At 41.4% G+C, this 17,774-nt stretch overlaps 1 protein-coding gene and 1 long non-coding RNA gene across 2 annotated transcripts in view; one reads left to right on the top strand and one right to left on the bottom strand.

Moving 5' to 3' along the window:
• Positions 1 to 14,494, top strand: part of DCTN4 (dynactin subunit 4) — a 44,962-nt gene extending 30,468 nt beyond the window's left edge. The window contains 5 exon segments of the mRNA NM_001260767.1: positions 79 to 152; positions 3,476 to 3,530; positions 4,873 to 4,980; positions 7,580 to 7,677; positions 11,877 to 14,494. Of these exon segments, the coding sequence (NP_001247696.1) occupies positions 79 to 152; positions 3,476 to 3,530; positions 4,873 to 4,980; positions 7,580 to 7,677; positions 11,877 to 12,090 (549 nt within the window). The 3' untranslated portion in view covers positions 12,091 to 14,494.
• Positions 1,208 to 3,508, bottom strand: LOC144329585 (uncharacterized). Its single transcript, XR_013394954.1, has 2 exons — positions 2,378 to 3,508; positions 1,208 to 2,273 (listed from the first exon to the last, which is right to left on the bottom strand). It is a non-coding gene; the product is annotated as an uncharacterized LOC144329585 (long non-coding RNA).
• Positions 14,495 to 17,774: the final 3,280 nt, after the last annotated feature.

The following is a 17,774-nucleotide window of genomic DNA, read 5'->3' as shown; positions in this document are numbered from 1 at the left end:
TTCTGAATTTAGCAGCTCTATGGATCAACAAAGTGTGTTGTTGTCTTCTGATACATACTGTATTTGTTTTCTTTTTAGAAATGTGAACATAATTTGAGCAAGCCAGAATTTAACCCAACATCAATCAAATTCAAAATCCAACTGGTTGCTGTGTGAGTATTTTGGGATTGGTGTTTTCAGTTACTGTTTTGAGTTATTTTGGTTTATTCTTCTTCCCCAGTGTGAAGTGTGTTTACTCTTGGCCCTCCAAAAAAATAATAATAATTACATCAAAATCATCTTGACATTCTGTTCCGGTTTAGGTTTTGAATTTAGTTACATGCCACGAAAAACGTTTAAGATAAATAGATTCAGGGGTATTGGGATCAGGGACACAGTGGCCCAGTATGATCTGGAGCAACAAGGTATGTTAATTATTTGGTGGAAAGTTACTAGTCATCGTTACAAATTACAAAGTGTCTGCGTTTGGGAATAATCCTTCAAAAACTTAAAAAATAATAAAGTATAGCTGATTGAAGAGTATCCCTGTAACAATGTTCATTTTACTTACCTGTGTTATAACACTTCATTGGCTGGGATGAAAGTGATTAAGTTAGTGTTAACTCTCTGGGACTTGTGAGTAGGAGAGAATTTTGTGTATAAAAACTACCTATCAGGCTATCTGAATGGTCCTAATTAGAGACAAATACTGCCACTTAAAACTTACCCAGTGTTCATCTAATTAAATGTAAACTTTTCGTGTCTCATCATACTTTTCTAATACATACATTTTTTAAATTACGTGGCAAACAAAAATATTTTCAAAAATTAGGAAAGTATTGTCTAGCTTTGGAGTAAGACAGCCCTTCTTTAGCAAGACAGGAAACCCAGAAGCCATTAAAGAAAAGAAACACCTTTGACCTTAGCAAAAAGAAATAGTGGTTATAAAAGATGAAATTAAAGCCAGGGGCAGTGGCTCACACTTGTGATCCCAGCACTTTGGAAGCCTGTCAGGAGGATCACTTGAGCCCATGAGTTGAAGACCAGCCTGGACAACGTAGTAAGACCTCATCTCTACAAAAAAATTTTAAAATGAGCCAGGTGCAGTGGCATGCACCTGTAGTCCTAGCTACTTGGGAGGCTGAGGTGAGAGGACCCCTTGAGCCCAGGAAGTCGAGGCTGCAGTGAGCTATGATTGTGCCACAGCACTGCAGCCTAGACAATGGAGCAGGACTCTCTCTCTTAAGGAAAACAATTTTAAAAAGACAAAATTAGCAACACAGTCCTGAGACAAATAGTAAAGCAAGAAAGAATATTTGGCAGTCGTGACAAACTAAAGTTTAATATCCCAGGCATAGAGAATTCCCAGAAATTGAAAAGATAAAAATAGGGAGGCAGTAAAGAGGAATGTGGAACAAGGGATTTGGACAGGTAGCTTATGGAAGAGGAATTTCAAATGGCTAGAAGATACACTGTATATGGAAAGAAACCAAGACTCAATAGGAAAAGTTTTAAAAAGTAATTAGCATCTAGTACTTATGAGAATGTGGGTAAACACATATTTGCACACATTGTTGGTAGAATCTTGAATTGCTAGTCTTTTTGGAGAGTGGTCTGGAAATACCAAAACAAATTACATAGACCTTTTAACCCAACAGTACTATTTCAGGAATGTATTCTGTAGAAACAAAAGCACCAATATATAAAGATACATTTCCAAAGATGAGTATTAGAATATTTTAATGGCAAAAAACTGCAAACAGTTTAACCAACAGTTAAATCAGTGTCAAACTGATTAACCATTAACAAGGAAATAGTTGGTTAAATTGAGATAACTTGTACTGTAGAATATTATGCAGCAATTAAAAATAAGTATTAGGAAACAAAAATGTTGGGAAGTGCATGTCTGGTGAGTTAAGAGGAGCTAGGAGGGCCAGGTGGAGGGTCTGTCACTTACTGTTTTTGTCTAAACTTCTTTTCCTCCTCTCTGAAATAGGAATAATGCCTTCTTCTTGGGGTTCTTAAAAAGAATCAAATAAGTAATTATGTTTGCAAATGCCTTGTAACTCAACATAAAACATGTTCACTTTCCTAACTATTCTTATTTAATACATGATTGGTTAGGAATAGAGAAACCTACAGAAATGGCACATGTGAAGTCTGGGATGAACTGCTTTCTTACTTAAGAATTATACTCATTACAGAAACCCTGAATGGCAGCCTGTGCTTAGTATCAGTTTCTTAAGCTTGCTTTGAGAAAAAGTGGTTTTTTTCTGACATCATTTTAGAATTGCCTGGCTCAGGCGGAGCTTGCAGTGAGCTGAGATCCGGCCACTGCACTCCAGCCCGGGCGACACAGCAAGACTCCATCTCAAAAAAAAAAAAAAAAAAGAATTGCCTGGCTCTCTTACTACACATTCTCTGAGGCCAGGTGTTTGCCTCATGCCTGTAATCTCAACACTTGGGGAGGCCAAGGCAGGAGGATTGCTTGAGTCTTAGGAGTTCAAGCCCAGCCTGGCAACGTAGTGAGTCCTCATTTGTACAAAAAATCAAAAATCAGCTGAGCATGGTGGCACACACATGTACTCCCAGCTACTTGGGAGGCTGAGGTGGGACTATCACTTGAGCCTGGGAGGTTGAGGCTATAGTGAATCATGATTGTGCCATTTACACTCCCGCCTGGGTGACAGCAAGACCCTGTCTCAAAAAAAAAAAAAAAAAAATATATATATATATATATACACACACACACACACACACACACACACACACACACAGATGCTCTGGTATCAAACCTCAGACCTACTGAATTCAAATTCTTAGAAGTGGGGTCCTTACATTTCTTTTTATTGTTGTTGCTTTGTGTGTGTATGTATTTTTTTTTTTTTTTTTTTTTTTTTGAGATTCAGGAAGACAAAAGTTTCTTAAATTCCTGTTAATTTGCTCAGATAATCCTGCTGGTCACCATGAAAAATAGCTCGTTTAAAGTTTAAATATCTGATTCTAATATGTACTTTTTCCCCCACTTGTAGTGTTTCTGCAATAGATTTTGTATTACGTTAATGTATGCACAATAATTAACATTTATGTGAGCTTTGTTCCTAGCACTTTTCAAAGCATTTTTGCATGTATTCTTCACAATAACCTCAAGTGATAGATACCATTATTTTCCTCATTTTAGAATTGGGAAAACCAAGGCACAAGGAGATAAATATCTTGTCTTAGTCATTACAAAGCGGTATCTTGATATATACATGCTAATCTGGGGCCTGGGCAGTTTAAAATAGAAATATACATAAGATTTCAGAAAGAAGTCATACCAGTTTGGTCTTATGTCTTTTCTTAAGTTCTTACTGTGATGATATGGTTCATTAAAATTATTTTTCTCTGATATGTTCTGATTAACATGAAATCCTTTATGTACTGCACAGCTTTAAAAAATAATAATTTTAAGAGACTCCAGTGAACATTAATGCATTTTTTTATTTATGCATAGCAATTATATTCCAGAAGTGAGAATCATGTCAATTCCCAACCTTCGCTACATGAAGGTTAGTACCTTGCTCATTAACGGGAAGAAAAAGGATTGATCAATGATGTGTGTGTATGTGTATGTGGGTGGCTGTGTGTGTATGTGTATGTGGGTGGCTGTGTGCGTATTTGGCACAGGATCCAGAGAGCAAGGGATAGAAAAGAAGACAGTTTGGGATAATAAAGACTTTAAATTTATTGACACTGAGATCCTTGACAACAACATCTTTGATGACAAGTAGGGAGAAGGAGCAGAGTGCACATTATGTCAAGGTGAAATTCTGGGTGGGGAGAATGATGGATCCCACAGGCATCTTTTGTTCTTCTCCAGCCTAGAGATTCTCCTCGATCTCCTGTATGTTGTTTCGGGTACTAGGAATCAGTTAGATTTCCAGATTTCCATACCACAGCCCTTCTCTTCCTTGGAGTCCGCATCTACTCCCCTTTTCCAGACACATGCCCAGTGAATTGTAGAATATTCTGCAGCAACCTCTTTAACTCTTTCCTTTCACGCTGCTCGTGAAAACACAAATGTTTATCATATGGCCCTTCATTTGAAAGATTGGTTTTGCTTATCTAGAGAGAGTACCAAGCAAGGACAAATTATCACAGTTCAAGAAGTCTTAAAAAGTTTTTATAAGGTTGGGCATGGTGGCTTATACCTGTAATCCCAGCACTTTGGGAGGCCAAGATAAGTAGATTGCTTGGGCCCAGGAGGTCAAGACCAGCCTGGTCAACATGGGGAAACCTCATCTCTGCAAAAAATACAAAAAATTTGCCAGGTGTGGTGGCACACACCTGTGGTCCCAGCTACTCAGGAGGCTGAGATGGAAGGATCACCTGAGCCCAGGAGGTCGAGGCTGCAGTGAGCCATGATCACCCACTGCACTCCAGCCTGGGCAACAGAGTGAGACCTTGTCTCAAAAATAAGTAAAAATTTTAAAAAGTTTTTGTAGTCTTGGTGTGCCATTTTTGCTCTGTTAATGCATCTGACTGGCCTGTGACTCCCATGTTTTATTTATGAGGGCCTCCTTTTCAGTCCTTAAATGGCAGCCTGAGTGAGACAAGAGTTAAACAATCACTTAGATAATAAGCATTCCTCAGAATTTCTGGATCTAGTAACTGGCCCTTTCAGTGGAATCTGTCCCATTTCCTTAGTGAAATAGCAACTCCAGAGAGTATTTGGTCTAACGTAGATAATAGAACAGGGATCAGTAAGCACGTAGAGAATACAGTGATGTAGAGGTATAAGTGGGCATCATTGCTCAGGAGTAATGGGGGGGAATGGTAATTTTGCGAAATACTTGGTATAGCAGCTAAGAAAGTGGTAAATGTCTGAGAGGTGTGTTTCCTATTCTCCAGGAGAGCCAGGTCCTCCTGACTCTTACGAATCCAGTTGAGAACCTCACCCATGTGACTCTGTTGGAGTGTGAGGAGGGGGACGCTGATGATATCAACAGCACTGCTAAGGTAGGAGCATTTTGCCTCAGCCTGACTGACCCTCACTTTCCCTGGAGTGTCCTCATTTGACCTGGCTTAAAAGACTTCACACTCTCTCCTTTCCACATCTAGTCAGCATGTTCTTTTGATTCCACCTCCTGAATTTTTTTACTTTATCCTGAAATACACTGCCCTATTTGAAGGCCTCGTCGTTTCTTACCTGGACTGTGACAATAACTTCCTAACTGACCTTGCTGTTTTTATACCACCACCTTCATTTCAACCCATTTCTTCTCTATTGCCACCAGGGTGATACTTCTAAAATCTAACTCTTCGCATGCTGGTCATTTAGCATTGCTCTTGACTGAGATGAAGTCCAGATTTTTGGCATAGCATAAGAGCTCCTTAATGACTACTTCTCTCTGTTCATCCAGTGTGATCTTCCTTCAGATCCTCAAATTTAGCATTCCCTGAATCATACATATTAGTGGTTGTGATCCAGACAGATGCAATGGGTTATAAACTTTGATGCTAGAGAATTGTGTATGCTTTTCGTTTTACCTAGAATGCCTCCTTCCTATCCTGACTCCTCTAACATACATGCGCCTTCAGTTTCTCAGTCTCATACATTCATTCTTCAACACTTGTGAAGTATCATTTCCTTTTAGAAATGATACGTTTAAAATCATTTAGAAGCTGGTATGCCTCCTCTAGATTCCTCTACCTTACAAAGAGTATACATAACATAGCACTAACTAGGCTTGGCATGGTGGCTCACGCCTGTAATCCTAGCACTTTGGGAGGCCGAGGTGAGTGGAGCACCTGAGGTTAGGAGTTCAAGACCAGCCTGGCCAACATGGTGAAACCTGTCTCTACTAAAATACAAAAATTAGCTGGGCGTGATGGCAGGTGCCTGCAATCCCAGCTACTGGGGAGGCTGAGACGGGAGAATTGCTTGAACCCAGGAGACGGTGGTTGCAGTGAGCCGAGATCGTGTCACTCCACTCCAGCCTGGGCAGCTGAGCGAGACTCCATCTCAGAAAACAACAACAACAACAACAACAAAAAAACACTAACTAAATACTGAAGTGGGTGATTTTGACTCTCAGTCTGAGTTGAATGGATGTAATATGGCCTCTTTATATTTTGCTACTTGTAGTACTTGAAATTTTAGAACAAGAGCCTTTCTCTCTAAATCGTCGATTACTGAATCATAATTCAGCTTGATATTTATAATAAAAATGGTTTAAAAGGATGCCTATATCTTTAGTTGTTATTCAAATATTATTAGAGAATTTCTGTCCTCTTTTTCTTTTTTTTTTCCTGCTTTTTAATGATTTCACTTACAAGCATCACCTCCAAAGACTTTTTTTTTTTTTTGAGACGGAGTCTTGCTCTGTCGCCCAAGCTGGAGTGCAGTGGCGCGGTCTCGGCTGACTGCAATCTCCGCCTCCCAGGTTCAAGCGATTCTCCTACCTCAGCCTCCCAAGTAGCTGGGATTACAGGTGCCTGCCACCATGCCTGGCTGATTTTTTGTATTTTAGTAGAGATAGGGTTTCACCATGTTGGCCAGGATGGTCTCAATCGCCTGACCTGGTGATCCACCTTCCTTAGCCTCCAAAGGTGCTGCAATTACAGGCCTGAGCCACCTCACCTGGCTGCTGCTTTTTTTTAATTAACACTAATAAGCAGCTCCAGTTAAGACAGAGGCAGAAATAAGTACCTGATTCATAAGCACAGCTTGTCTTTCTCTCTCTTTATACCTCCCTTCCCACATTTGTATCTATCATTAGAAATTTGATCGACATTGTTAACTGTTAACCTCTGATAGAGCAAAGTTGAGGCCTAATTACAACATAAGTCTGAAGAATGCTAATTGTTTTCCATGACCATAAACACCCAGTATCTCATGTGAGTTTATGTATCAGGTACCAGGAATCAGCTGGCACCATGTCAAAAAACATTGTGTTGGAGCCAGTGTTTCTCCTTTGTGTTGTTCTTAATGATGGACTGTTTCAGATCTATCAAAAAAAAAAAAAAAAAAGAATATGGCAAATACCCATTTCTCCCCATCCTCTTAAGAAATAAAACATTAGGGTCAGGTGCAGTGGCTCATGCCTGTAATCCCAGCACTTTGGGAGGCCAAGGCAGGTGGATCACGAGGTCAGGAGTTCAAAACCAGCCTGGACAATGTGGTGAAACCCCATCTCTACTAAGAATGCAAAAAATCAGCCAGGCGTGGTGATGGGCACCTGTAATCCCAGCTACTTGGGAGGCTGAGGCAGGAGAATCGCTTGAACCCAGGAGGCAGAGGTTGCAGTGAGCTGAGATTACGCCATCGCACTCTAGCTGGAGCGACAGTGCAAGACTCTGTCTCTAAAAAATAATTAAATAAAACATTAAAGACACAATTGAAGCCCCCATGTTCTCCCCAGTTCCTCTTTGCAGACCCCATGAAGTAAGCACTTACTTTCTCTTAAAACCTTTGTTCTTATAAACTCCATATAAGTAGTCTATATGTTTCCTGAAACTTGCTGTATGTTTCCATTTGTCTAAATCAGTGTCATACTTTGCTATATTCTGTCACACTGGTCCCTTCTCAGGCAGGCCTTTCTGTGTTGCTCTCCAGGTGGTGGTGCCCCCCAAAGAGCTCATTTTAGCTGGCAAGGATGCAGCAGCAGAGTACGACGAGTTGGCAGAACCTCAAGACTTTCAGGACGATCCCGAGTGAGTGATCTTTTTGTGATCCCCATACCACAATTGGCTGATACAGAATGCCCACTTATATATCTGATTTTCTTGTCTGGATGTTTTTAAATTACTTTTTTCTTCCTGTTTCTAAAAATAATTATTGTAGAAAATTGGGGAAATATATATAAGACCATGAAGAAGAAAATAAAATTATCCCACCACCAGAGATAAACAGCATTAACATTTTGGCATTTGTCCTTCCAAATATTTCTCCCCTCATTGGGATCATTCTATAGATACAGTTTTTTAGCCTTTTTCACTTGAATATATTTTCCCATGTTAATTAAAAAAAAAATTTAAGTATATGATTTTAATGGTTGTGGACAGGATACAATATTCTGTCCCTATAGATTTATCATTGGGTTTGTTCCACACCCCCACCCCCTTGGAGTAATTAACAGATTTTACTCTCTCATACCTAATAACTGAAAAGAACCAAACCTTCTACTGGGAACTGTGGAACTGTGACCATCAGAGAATTCAGTCTATAGACTGACTGATTTCAGTGATTTGAACAGAGAATTTAATATAAAGAATTATTCACTTGTGTAACATAAAAAGTGGAAAAGAACACTAAAGTAGCAATTTGATGCTACTTCATGGGCATAAAATTTCAAAGATAGCTATTTTATGAGCCAGCTACCACCCCTCGGGTGGAGGGAACAAAGGGAAATAGTTAGAATTATTAAAATTTAGAACTTAAAGAAGGAGCTCCATGTAGCTGAAACTCGGGCCTCCAGTGAGCTGAAGGGGAACACTGCTTGCCTGGTCCTGGCATCTCATGATGGCAAAGGAGGGGTGGCGTGATTATACAAGAACTGGAAACTTCAGCTGCTTACCGCCACTTCCTCCTGGGTAAAGAAGCATTGCTGGGCTGGGCATGGTGGCTCACCCCTATAATCTTAACACTTTGGGAGGCTGAGGCAAGAGGATTGCTTTAGCCCAGGAGTTTGAAACCAGCCTAGGAATATAGTAAGACCCCGTCTCTACAAAAAAATTTTAAAAATAGCCAGGTGTAGCAGCGCATGCTTGTAGTCCCAGCTACTCAGGATACCAGGGCGGGAGAATCAGCTGAGCCCGGGAGGCAGAGGTTGTAGTGAGCCGTGATTGTGCCACTGCACTCCAGCCTGGGCAACAGAGTGATACCCTGTCTCAAAAAAAAAAAAAAAGGCCTTTTTGGAGTGATGGCCACAGGGAACAGGGACCACAAGCAAACAGGAATCTCTAAAGGAAGAGCAAGAAAGACCCTTCCTCCTCTAGACTTCTAGTCTCCCTTTAGAGCCCGCTACTGACAGAACCTGACAAAGAGCCAGCCAACCCAGCAGATACGGTCTGAGCAGAATCCTGTGTCACACAGCAAAACAGAGAGAGGTGCGATTGGAACTGAAAAACAATAGCTTAATAAACTGGCACAGGGAACATTTACGGTCTTTGTTTTGTTTTTTGAGATGGAGTCTCACTCTGTCCCCCAGGCTGAAATGCAATGACGTGATCTCCTGCTCACTACAACCTCCACCTCCCGAGTTCAAGCAATTCTTCTGCCTCAGCCTACTGAGGAGCTTGGATTACAGGCGAGCGCCTCCATGCCTGGCCAATTTTTGTATTTTTAGTAGAGATGGAGTTTTGCCATGTTGCCCAGGCTGGTCTCGATCTCCTGACCTGAAGTGATCCACCCGCCTTGGTCTCCCAAAATGCCAGGATTACAGGCATGAGCCAACATGCCTGGCCCATTTGTGGTTTTTTGACTGAATGATCAAAAGCTTTCTCAACAAGATATTAGAAGAGATAACATAAGGTGGGTTAGAAAAATAAAGTGAAGCCAAGTGCTGTGTCTCACGCCTGTAATCCCAGCACTTTGGGAGGCTGAGGCGGGCAGATCACTTGAGGTTAGGAGTTCGAGACCAGCCTGGCCAACATGGCAAAATCCTGTCTCTACTGAAAATAACGAAAATTAGCCAGGTGTGGTGGCACGCGCCTGTAATTCCAGCTACCCGGGAGGCTGAGATGGGAGAATTGCTTGAACCCTGGAGGCGGGGCTTGCAGAGAGCTGAGATCACACCACTGCACTCCAGCCTGAACAGCAGAGCCAGACTCCATCTCAAAAAAAAAAAAAGAAAAGAAAAAGAAAAAGAAAGTGAAGGCAAAGATGAGACTAGTGATTACCAAACGTGGGTTAACTCCAAAAAGCACCAGGTCAAGTGTTGTTTTGTTTTGCTGTTCGATAGCATTCCAGACCCCAACCCCAGAGGATTTTTTTTAGCAGGTCTAGCTAGAGACCAGAAATCCAAATTTGTTTTGGAAAAGCTTCCCAGGTATCAGTGGTTGCCTGGGAAATTAAGGATAAAAAGAAAGACTGACGTTTTCCTTTTTACCACTTTAAACTGTTTGAATTTTTTTTTATGTGACTCATACAAATCAAAGGTTTGGTTAGTTACTATAATACAAAATATACTGAGTTGTACAATACAAAATGTGTTCTCTGAAATCCTTGCTTTATGTGGGTCCTTAAATTAATTAGGTACAGAAATTTGTTAAGCCAAGATATATTTCTGGAATGATTGTCTGAGATACCAGATTTTCGCCTGATTACATGATAGAGTAATTAAAAACTGAATTAATTATATTTTACATTAGAATTAATAGAACTTTCAGATTTTATAAATATGTAATCCCAGTAACCTTTCTTAGAGTGACTGAATATCATTTGGATAGTAGACAAATTCTGTTTATTTCATTGCCCTTTTACTTTCAGAAACTACGTTATTAAAGCACAAACTTTATGCACAAATGAGAGGAAATTGAAATGGAAACCTCAATGAAGAGACATTTTTATGCTAAATTTCCTAATTACATAAGTTATTTACAAAAACACTCTTGATTTATGGTGTTCCAAATTTCCCTTAAAGCATTGAGTTACTAAAACTTTCCACAGTATGGCCAGGCATGGTGGCTCATGCCTATAATCACAGCACTTTGGGAGGCTGAGGCAGAAGGATCATTTGAGCTTAGGAGGTCCAGGCTACCACGAACTATGATTGTGCCACTGCTCTCCAGCCTGGGTGACAGAACAAAACCTTGTCTCTAAAATATAAAAATAAGGCCAGGCAGGGTGGCTCACGCCTGTGATAAAGCAGCATTTTGGGAGGCCAAAGCGGGTGGATCACCTGAGGTCAGGAGTTTGAGACCAGCCTGACCAATATGGTGAAACCCCATCTGTACTGAAATTACAAAAATTAGGCAGGCATGGTGGTGTGCGCCTGTGGTCCCAGCTACTCAGGAGGCTGAGGCAGGAGAATCGCTGGAACCGAGGAGGTGGAGGTTGCGGTGAGCTGAGATCACGCCACTGCACTCCAGCCTGGTTGACAGAGCGAGACTCCATCTTGAAAATATAAAATATAAAATAAAAAATAAAAAAATAACTTTCCATGGTATGAGTCTATGTTCTTTAGAAATATTACCACATTTGCACAGAGGTGAATGTAAAGGGATGTTTGCATTGTTTATAATAGAGAACAATTGGCAGCAACCTCAGTATGTGCCAGTTATGGATAAAAACATAATTGAATAGTATGCAACCATTACATAGAATGTAGACGATCTGTATATACCAGCATCAAAAGATGTTTGTGATAAACAGAGTAAAACAAGCAGTTATGGAATAGTGTGTACCATCTGCATTGGTTAGAAAAGCAGAAAAGTATAAGCTCATAGAAAAATATATGGCCGACGTGTTGGCTCATGCCCGTGATCCCAGCACTTTGGGAAGCCAAGGCAAACAGATCACTTGATCCCTGGTGTTCGAGACCAGCCTGGGCAACATGACAAAACCCCATCTCCACCAAAAATACATATTAATATATAAAGCTAGCCAGGTGTGGTGGTGCATGCCTGTAGTCCCAGCTACTCGGGAGGCTGAGATGGGAGAATTACTTGAGCCCGTGAAACAGGTTGCAGTGACCCAAGATGGAGCCATTGCACTCCAGCCTGGGTGACAGAGCGAAACTGTGTCTCAAAAAAAAAAAAAAAAAAAAAAACTTGGTAGGTTAAGAACAAAGTGTTTATAGGTCTTCTATGTGTGCTGAAGGAAAGAATAAGGTGAAAGACTTCTACTGTAAGTCTTAGTGGTTTGGCTGATTTTTTATCTACCTAATACTTGCTTTTTTTTCTTTCCATAGCATTATAGCCTTCAGAAAGGCCAACAAAGTGGGTATTTTCATCAAAGTTACACCACAGCGTGAGGAGGGTGAAGTGACCGTATGCTTCAAGATGAAGCACGATTTTAAAAACCTGGCAGCCCCCATTCGCCCCATTGAAGAAAGTGACCAGGGAACAGAAGTCATCTGGCTCACCCAGCATGTGGAACTTAGCTTGGGCCCGCTTCTTCCTTAAAAGGTTCCATTGGAGGGCAGATCCCAAAGGACAGTATCACCATAAACCTGCGTTAAAATGCGGAAGCTGCTGCTTCATTAGGCCTTGTTTATAACGATGTACCCATGCACTACGGAATTCTATTGCTAAGAAAGTGGGAGCATAGGCAAGACATTGGGAACACAGGGTAGCTGCTATTGCTCTTGCTCTCACCTCTGTTGACACCAGTAGGTCTGTGTCTCCCTCACTGAGCCCTGCACATTGAGTAACAGCAGCATAATTCCATCTAGGAAAGGGGATGGGGGTTCCTTGGAGTGGCATTGTATTTACCACCTGAGAAACTGACTGTACTGTCTCTTGATCTGATCTCACTAAGGATCACAATGTCACAGATGAAACTTAATAACCCAAAGGTGGACCTGCTGTTAATGATGCAGCATTGGTCACAGTGTACCAACTGCTTTCTGCATTCCATTAAATATCATCTAACAGTCTAAAACATATCCCTTCACTTGCCATAGTGGCTGCCATTTTGCTATAGATTTCCATATAACCAAAAAATTGAATTGTCACATTATCTTTAGTATTGTGATGATTGGAAAAACCTATGAAGTTGTTAAGGCACTATCGTTTGCCCCCTTTTTCTAAGTGAATATGGGACACTTATTAGTTGTTCTTAATTTTTTTTTCCCAATAAAATATGGATCTTTTAAGAAGAATTTGAGAAGCAAGCAATTACATGTCATGTCAAGGGGGTAGCAAATTCCATTCGTTTTCAATATTGCCACAATACCCAGGGATTAATGCTGCCACAGGGGGGCAATCTCTATTTGTCTTACTTCCCACCCCTTCCCTGTTCTGCCTCTGTAACTCAATTAAGTTGTTCTGTTTGGGACCTGGAAAAGAACCCAAAGAAAACCTGAGTGGACAGGTTCATTTCTGGAATGCAGAAAACATTTTAAAGGTTAGATTTTTAGCATATTCTCAACTAGCATTCTTTCCAGTGAGTTGGGGAAATTAACTAGTATAATCTCTTGAATCCAAAACTGGATATTAAGAACTTTCCCCCTTACTAAGTTTAAGACTTTTGTCATATGGTGAGTCAAATAAGACCATTTTGATTGTAAACCATAAAATAGTTCAGCAAGTAGCCCACAATTCTGGCCTAACAGCAGACATGCTGTTTTCACTTGGTATCCTGGAGTTGGGTTGCCAACCTTAATTTCTATGATGTTTTCTAAACTGAAACTTGACAAAGTAGACCACCAGCTGCACCGTGTTTTCTGTAAAAGTATTGTTAGTAAGTGGCCAAGAGACTTGAGGAAAATACAGATTTTTTGTTTACCTTGGTCTTGTTTCAAGTCTTAAAAAATTAAAGTTACATTACAATGTAGAATACAGATGGGACATAGTCCTTGTAAGCTCCCCTTGAAAATGTTTTAAATGTTTAGGAAGCTTTTAAAAGACACTAAATTGTACTCTAAAAGACACTAAATTGTACTAGTTGTACAAAAATCAAGCCAATTTTATGAAACAGTCCCACAGAGTAATAATATATGTGATGCAGTGTGAGAAAGAAAATACTCATCTCTAACATGATGGTAATAATAAGGTTTAGCCTCTTAGGAGTTGGAGCAGGGGGATGGGTAATTACAAATTTGCAAACTATAGAAAGAGTTTCATTTTTTTTGTGACCCCACAGAGTCTCAAATTTTTACTTCACTACCTGCTAGAGACTACTGTGAAATCACTGCTCCATATTTGCCAGTGGAGGAAATGGGCATCAGAGTAAAGAATACTTCGTATGTTTACACATTTGCATAGACTACACACACATCATGCGTTTATGGCAGGCAGCTGGCATTTGTTCCCAAAAATAATAATGTTGAAGTATGGGTGGCATCATTCCCATATGCAGAAACACAAAACACTTCGATCGTAAACTTGTTTCTTCAGAAGCCAAACTAATTTGCAGAATAGTACAGCCACTGGTTTAATGTTTCCTCAAGATAGGTTTTAGTGCAAGCTAGTATTCTGTGTGTCCGTAGAAATGGTTCAACACCTGCAGCTGGTGAATTAGGAATTGTATTTGTTGCCTTTTTTATATTAGATGAGGTGCAAACATTTTAATGCTAGTCAGTATGCACCATCACAGGAAAGTTAGATCCCATTAGCACTTGAAACTACACTTTGGGAAACTTAGGCTAAGTTAATTTGGATTTGTTATTTGATTCACCTACTGACCTTTTCTTTTGTTTGAAATGCTTATCAGCATAATGAGCTAGGTGTCGTGCGTATTTGTGAAGAAACATCCTTTTTGGTCCCTTTTGGGACAGAGAGGTACTCCTTGATCTTTATGAATGACAGGTTACTGTTTTGCCTTATTGCTTAACTTAATGTAGTGAAATAAAGCAGACAAAGCTTGAGCGTGTCTTTTGTTTGCTCTCATGTATATACTATGTAGCATGGCTCAGAACCAAAAGACAGACGTGGAGTTAAGAGAGTTGGCTAAGAGAGTTGGTGGGGCATGTTTCCTTCCATTCCTTTAAATGAAGTAATCTAAAGTCTCTTAGCAGGTTAGTTCACCATAATATATAAGTAGATGTTGCTTTGAGCTTCTTATATACATATTCGCAGAACCATTATATAAATGTGCTTAGACCTCTACCAGTTTTTATCTTGGGTCATTGCTTCTAAAGATATCCTTTGCAATATACACAGTGGTCTGCCTCCACCAGTGGCCACTCATCCGCCTTCATCTGTACCTTCATAACTCTTCCTTCCCTCCTCTTACTTAGATGAGTTATTCATACTCTTCCTGTCTGAACCCAGCCCCACCTCTTAACACTCAAGCTCATCCTCTTACCTATTCACAGACAGCATCGGCAGCTCTCCCCTTCCCTTTTCCATCAGCATGTGATTTCTCTCATCTTAAAAAAGAAATTGGCCTCACTTTCCTCTTCAGCTGCCACTCCATTTCCCTACTCCCTTTACAGCAAAACTCTAACTCTGGCTGGGCACGATTGCTCACACCTGTAATCCCAGCGCTTTAGGAGGCTGAAGCGAGAGGATCATTTGAGGCCAGGAGTTTGAGACAAGATTGAGACCTTGTCTCTGTTTAAGTAAAAGTTTTTTTTAAAAAAACAAAAACACCCTAATTCGACCTTCCAGTTCTGTCGTTCTCACCTGAACCCATTCCAGTTAGACTGTCACCGCCACCACTTGGTCAAAACTGCTCTTGTCAAGGTCACTAGCAATCGCCACACTTAAATACGGGGTCAGTTCTCAGTCCTTAACTATGCAATTTTTCAGTAGATCTGACAGTTTCTCTCTCCCTTCTTGAAAGGCTTTACTTGGTTTCCAGAACACAACACTCCTGGTTTTAAGGCAGAGCAGAGACCACCTCTTAGGAGGCTTGTGGGCCCCCCCACGCATGGAAATAAAAGAAAATCTTGAGTTCCTTCAAGGGGATTCTAGGCACTTAGCTAGCCCAGAGAAGTTAATGAGCAACTTGATAAGTAAGAAAGTAATAGTAGCTGAAAACAATAGCCAAGGAAGTCAGAGATGTTTTGTTCCCTATAGAAACTAAGGGTGGCCGGGCGCGGTGGCTCAAGCCTGTAATCCCAGCACTTTGGGAGGCCGAGACGGGCGGATCACGAGGTCAGGAGATCGAGACCATCCTGGCTAACACCGTGAAACCCCGTCTCTACTAAAAATACAAAAAACTAGCCGGGCGAGGTGGCGGGCGCCTGTAGTCCCAGCTACTCCGGAGGCTGAGGCAGGAGAATGGCGTAAACCCGGGAGGCGGAGCTTGCAGTGAGCTGAGATCCGGCCACTGCACTCCAGCCCGGGCTACAGAGCAAGACTCCGTCTCAAAAAAAAAAAAAAAAAAAAAGAAACTAAGGGTAACATCAGATATGTCCCCAACTTTTCAGAAACCTGCACTCTCACCAAACAGATTTAAACCTCAGATAAGGGGAAACAGAACTGAACTCTGACCACTGTTCATTGTTCTGAGTTGCTTCCTGAGGGGCCTGGAGGAAGTCATGCCCACCTGCCAGAGCTAACATTATTTTCTGTGGATCCCAAGTTTAGACAGCTTCACTGCCTCAACCAATCATAAATCAAAAAGTCTTTGAATCCACCTAAGACCTTTGAGCCCACCCCCCATCCCAGCTTTGAGATGTCCCACCGTTTTAGATCAAACCAATGTATAGTCTCTATGTATTGATTTATGACTTTGCCTGTAACCTCTCTCTTTCCGTGCCTTTAAAAGCCCATACCTTTAAGCCATCTGAGAGTTCGGGTCTTAAGCATGGTCTGTGCAATTCTCCTTGCATGGTGCCCTGCAATAAAATGCCTCACTTTTCTCTTGCTACTAGCCTGATGTCAGTGACTTTGCGGCACTGGGTGAGCAGACCCCAGTTTCGTTCAGTAACAGTTTTCTGTCTGCCCTGCTAGAAAGTTTTCTTCCGTATTCTTTGCTAGTTCTTTCCCATCTTCCCAACCTTGCAGTATACCAAATCTCATTTCTCACACTTCTTTCCTCTTTACACTCATTTAATGATCTTGCCCAGTTTTGGGGGGCAAGAATGCTGAGAAAAGGTGTATTCCCAAGGCCAACACATAGGGCCTGCTGAAGACTGAGGCTGAATTGAATTAGAGCAACAGAGAATCCCTTTACTTCTCCCCGACTACCAGCCTACCAAGTGTCTAGTAACAAGCATCCATTTCTAGGGGATGGGCAAAGGCCTAGAAAGTTAGCCACCACTGTGCAGGTAGGCAGGACAGCTGTAAGCTGAGGATGAAGCATGAACACTTGAGTTCTTCAGCCCCAACCTACAATATAGAATAATGCTAGAGTAGGTGAAATCTGTGGTACACTGAAAGCAACCATAGCAATAAAACCCAAGCCCAGGCCAAGTGCGGTGGCTCATGCCTGTAATCACAACACTTTGGGAGGCTGAGGCAGGCGGATCACCTGAGGCCAGGAGTTTGAGACCAGCCTGACCAACATGGAGAAACCCCATCTCCACTAAAAATACAAAATTAGTCGGGTGTGGTGGCACATGCCTGTAATCCCAGCTACTCAGAAGGCTGAGGCAGGAGAATCACTTGAACCCGGGAGGTGGAGGTTGCGGTGAGCCAAGATCGCACCATTGCACTCCAGTGTGGGCAACAAAAGCAAAACTCCGTCTCAAAAAAAACCAAAAAAACCCAAGCCCAGCTTGATTCCTGACCAGATTGACCAAACCCCATGCAGACGGTCTAACAGAACACACTTGCCCATTACCGAGCATTAATATGATTTACCTCATTCTCTTCTGTTATATAAGCAATGACTCGGCCGGGTACGGTGCCTCACGCCTGTAATCCCAGCATGTTGGGAGGCTGAGGCAGGGAGATCACTTGAGGCCAAGAGTTCAAGACCAGCCTGGCCGACATGGTGAAACCCCATCTCTACTAAAAGTACAAAAATTAGCCAGGTGTAGTGGTGCAGGCCTGTAGTCCCAGCTACTCATGAGGCTGAAGCATGAGAATCGCTTGAACCCAGGAGGCAGAGGTTGCAGTGAGTTGAGACTGCACCACTAACTCCAGCCTGGGCGAGAGAGTGAGACCCTGTCTCAAAAAAAAAAAAAAAAAAAAATATGTAAGCAATGACTGGCATTCAATAAAGAATCGAGACACACAAAAAAGCAAAAATA

The sequence above is a fragment of the Macaca mulatta genome, chromosome 6 (genome assembly GCF_049350105.2).
Source record: "Macaca mulatta isolate MMU2019108-1 chromosome 6, T2T-MMU8v2.0, whole genome shotgun sequence".
NCBI lineage: Eukaryota > Metazoa > Chordata > Mammalia > Primates > Cercopithecidae > Macaca > Macaca mulatta.
This window is presented reverse-complemented; position numbering and strand designations above follow the sequence as displayed.